Consider the following 4425-nt stretch of genomic DNA (forward strand, 5'->3'; position numbering starts at 1 on the left):
AAAGAAAAGAAAAGAAAAGAAAAGAAAAAAAAAGAAGGAAGGAAAGAAAGAGAAAAGTAAACAAACCCTAAGCAGGCCTGGCAGCAGAGCCACACAGGGCAGGCTGGAGAGCGGGCGCAGCCCTTCTAGGCTGCAGGAAGGTCTGGCGCCCACTGCATCTGAAGGAAACTGCTGTCTCCCGGTGCAGCTACCTGAGTTTAGGCCAAATTTAGGGCTCAATTGTAATGAATTCACTCCATATTTTTTTAAACTAGGTTTGGAGATAGGAGCCTAGGCTTTTGGCATAATTTTCTTCTAAGCGTTTTGTGGCTTCAGCTTTTAGCTTTCACTCATGTTCTACAATTTGTGTGGCAAACCTGACACGTGAGGTGCTGCATGAACACGAGCTGAGTGCAGCACGCCTCCATGGCAACAAGGCTCCCCAACTCGCACGCTCGAGTGGCTGAGCACCCACTACACGTCCAGCGTGGATACGCAGCCAGTGAATAAAACAACGTCCTCCCTAAGGGAACCGATATTCCAGTGGAGGAGGCAGAAAATGGAAACATAAAATTCATAATTCATAAAATTCATAAAGCTAGCGACAAGTGTTAAGAAGGTGGCTGCAAAGGAAACAAACAGGAAATGGTGTGCTATGCATGTCTGTAAAGGGACAATGACGGGCAGTGAGGTGCCAGTGACGACAGGCCTGCCACTGTTACACATGTGCCCCAAGAATGGAGAAGCTGAACTGAGCGTCCCTGGCCAGGGCGGGGGCCCCAAGCCAGGAAGAGACTGCACAAAGGAAGCAGGTTCTGTGCAGAGTTGTGGGGGAAGAGAGGACATCTTCTAACATGACAAAGGAATACCTGCTGCAGAGGGACAGCCTACAAGCCGCAAGTAGCACCCTGCTCTGAGAGCTGCACCATCCCACCCCGGGCAGAAAAGGTTCCCAGAGGGAAACACAGATGGGAGGCCGAGCAGCAGCTGCCCGGGCTGCGGGCTGCGGGTGCCTAAAGTCCATCCCTCGGGCCATGGGGGCTGCAGAAGGGTCCGGGAAAGGAGCAACCGCTTCTTGGAGAAGACAGCCCTGGCCACTCTGGAGAACAAAGCCAGCAACAGCCAGCGAGGAGTCGCCACGCCTCCTGGAAGCGAGCCGCTGGACACAGGGTTCAGTGCTTACCTGTCCGTCCGAGATACAGAAGGGAGGTCGACGGGCAGAGACTATCTGCGAAGGCTGATGACAAAGTCTGCTGCTTCTCACCAGTCAGGAGGTCGACGACATACCAGATGTCCTGCTTCTTACCTGGAAGGTCACGGGGCACCGTCATTTATACCTGAGCTGCACAGGAAAACGCTGCTGCCAAGCAGCTCTCAATGTTGAGGACGCTCTCTGTGCCGAGGCCCAAACTCCACAGGCCGCTGAAGGCGCTGCGAGGGGCCTCTGAGGTGCCAAAGTAAACCAATGTTGACACAACTTCTTGGGCCACTAGATTTTATATTTTATACTATAATGATGATACAAATTTCCCCAAACATAATCAACTAATTATAGTTTAGTAAAAGGCTAACTTTCAAAGCTGATGTTACTGCTTTGATTAGGGGCCTTAAATATGAAAACTCCTGACTCCTGTAGTGGGCAGCCGTTTTTTTCCCACAGAGTAGGCACTATAAGTACAGAAACATACCTGGGGGTTCGCCTCCCTCATAACCACAATTCTTACTTCCCAGTGTCCCTATTAATTAGCCCACAGCTAAAGGGAACCTACAGTTATCATCGATGACTATAATTAGCTAGTACCTGTGCCTGGGCAGTGCAGTTAGTTGTCACCTGAATGCCAATGAAGCTGAAGTTGGCTCAACTTCTATGCCAGGCTGTAAGCTATTCCCAGGCAACAGGACATAGTCCTTTCCTTGGGCAGCTGATGACAAGGTATGGCCAGGTGGACAGCGTGAGCCAGGCACCACCGTGAGGAAAACCCACAGCACAGTACCTATGGAATATGCACCAGGACATCCAGGCTAGCAGTGACACAGGGCCTCTAATCTGAAGGTAATGCAGTCACTGATGTGTGCATCTCTGTTGTGTAAGGCTTATCCCCTGGTTATTTGTATCATGCCAACTTATTGGGAAAACATCCTACAACTGAGAACTCTTGCGAGTAGAATTCTGCAACACTGGGGTGGATCATGGGCAACAGAATTTGCTAAAGCTGTTCTTCATTCTAACAGGTGTAGCAAACAGGACAGTTCTATGTGCGTGCAACTTGCCCGTGGATCATAACTCTTCTCAACAATAAGATCTTAATATATTTCTTAAAATGAAGACAAAATGAAACTGTCACCAAGTAGCTCTGACCATAAATCCTTTCCATCTGGTATGATACACATATAACTTACTTCAAGGACCATTACGGTCTGCATAACCTGGCTACAACTTCAGTGGATGAACTGGGCAACTGCCACACTCTTAAATACACTTAATGAAGTCAATTAAGAGGGCACCACACAAAGAGGATGGAAACACAGTGCTCCAATATCCTAAGCAGGTAACCAGCTGCTAGCAAAAACTGGGAGCCCAGCAGCAAACAGTGGCAGAGAGGATTAGAAGATGTTAGAGGGGCCTGGAAGTAGCCCACGGGACCGACCAAGCCTTGGGGACGACTTCCTGTGAATCCCTAAGCTGGGAGCTCCTTGGTTTGAAGGGCTGGAAAGGACCAAGAGGCCCAGTGTCCCTAAAAGCTGGCCTGCCTCTGAAACCCAGAAATACACATAAAGCTTCTAAGGCATGAATAAGAAATAAGTACTTTCAGTTCCAAAAAAACCCCAACTCCTATATAAACACAAGCTATTGTTACTACTAAGCTTTCAAGACAAATACAGCTCTCCTTTGTGTTACAAGTTCACTTTTATTGACCTTTTTGGCAGGAAAGTGGTAGGGAAAAGCAGGTGAGTTGATGCTTTGAAAACTGCCCTGAGTTATGAAGCCTGCTTATCTAGATGAGCTGAGAAGTGCGACTTCAGCCCAATGCTCCCACAGCACAGAAGGCGAAGCAAGGGCTGCAGGTGGTAGCCGGGCCTGACTTCCCTCCTTGGCTCAGACTACTATATTTACTTCAGATTTCATCCAATTGCAGCTAGGTATGTTGCAATCTGACAATCCCAGAAATAGGCCAGCCCAGCAGCTAAAAGCTTGTTAGATGAGTAACCACATTAATGGCGTCAATTTTTCTCCCAGGTGGGGGGACATTTTCCTAATTGGTCAGCTGATCTGGCATGAACACAGCCAGGACAGAAGGGCTCTCCCACAGGACTGGTGAGGGGTGACAGCAGCCCCTCTTTTTTTTTTTTTCTTTGTTGGTACCGGGAATCGAGCTCATGACCTCGCGCTTGCCAGGCAGGCGCTGCACTAGGAGCTACATCCCTGGCCCCACAGCCACACAGCCCTCTCTCTTGACTGCTCCTTTCCCACATTCCAGCACTCACTATCAAAGAGATCCAAGTTTTAGTGTTGAAAACAGGAACTCTTACCCATGTAGAGAATCCCATCTGAGCTTCGGCAAGGAGATGCCTGCACCAACTCTGGGATGGTAAAAGGAAGTTTCTGTAAACAAAAAAGAAAGGAACAAAAAAAGAAGTTAACTAAGTCTTGTGCAATTATTAAAATATTACTGGACAGTACGTTTCTGTCACTCAGTTCTGCTAAAAAGAGAGAAGCTCTTAGCAGCCTTGAGTTCTCCTAATGGGAGCCCACGGGAAGGGAGGTGTCCAGGCTCCTGTGCACTTCCCCCAAGCCCTGGGTTGAGCTCTGGAACCAAACTCCTGTGCTTGATCCGTGAGGCACAGGGCCCTTAGCCTCCTGCCCAGGGTACCTGCTCTAGATGACATAAACCTTTTGTGCAAAGACTTCCACAAATAGAGTGCTGCACATTTAAAAGGAGGAGAAAGGATCCTCCTGTCTTGGATAGTGTTCTTCTGTCTTGGAATGCTGACAGAAACACACTGACTCCTAGAGTGACAGACAGGAAAGGAGTCATGGCATTAATGCTAAGGAGAAAGACCCCTGAGGCCCTGCACGAACATGGACAGAAGGCTTCGCTACACGAGCAGCACAAGGGGCTGAGGGAGAAAAGACATGTTCTGGTGTTCTCCTCAGCAAATAATCGCATCCTGAAAAAACGGAAGAAAACTTAATCTTTTGATTATGAAAAGGAAGTCATGCTAGGTGCCCGAAAAAGAAACTCAAAGGAATCTAAAAGTTTCAACATATTTCATCATAAAACTGATGTACAGCTGGCATCTGACATGTCCTTTGGTTAGTGCTTGTTTTAGGTTACGCTATTTTTGGAACATTTTGTGTTCTTGAAACTATTCTATCAATACCGTTACAGAAACTCAGAATTCTACAACACTGTCACCTTTTTCTCTAAGGGAAAAAAAAAAAAA

The 4425-nt window shown here is 47.7% G+C and overlaps 1 protein-coding gene across 1 annotated transcript in view; it reads right to left on the reverse strand.

Annotated features, from left to right (window-relative positions):
* The window catches only part of Ern1 (endoplasmic reticulum to nucleus signaling 1), a 54803-nt gene that overhangs the window by 30558 nt on the left and 19820 nt on the right, over nt 1-4425 (reverse strand). The window contains exons 5-6 of the mRNA XM_004630028.3: nt 3511-3583; nt 1163-1285 (exon numbers count right to left, since the gene is read on the reverse strand). Coding sequence (XP_004630085.2) covers nt 1163-1285; nt 3511-3583 — 196 coding nt within the window. The remainder of the gene's footprint in view (nt 1-1162; nt 1286-3510; nt 3584-4425) is intronic.

This window comes from Octodon degus, unplaced genomic scaffold, assembly GCF_000260255.1.
Source record: "Octodon degus isolate 3935 unplaced genomic scaffold, OctDeg1.0 scaffold00033, whole genome shotgun sequence".
NCBI lineage: Eukaryota > Metazoa > Chordata > Mammalia > Rodentia > Octodontidae > Octodon > Octodon degus.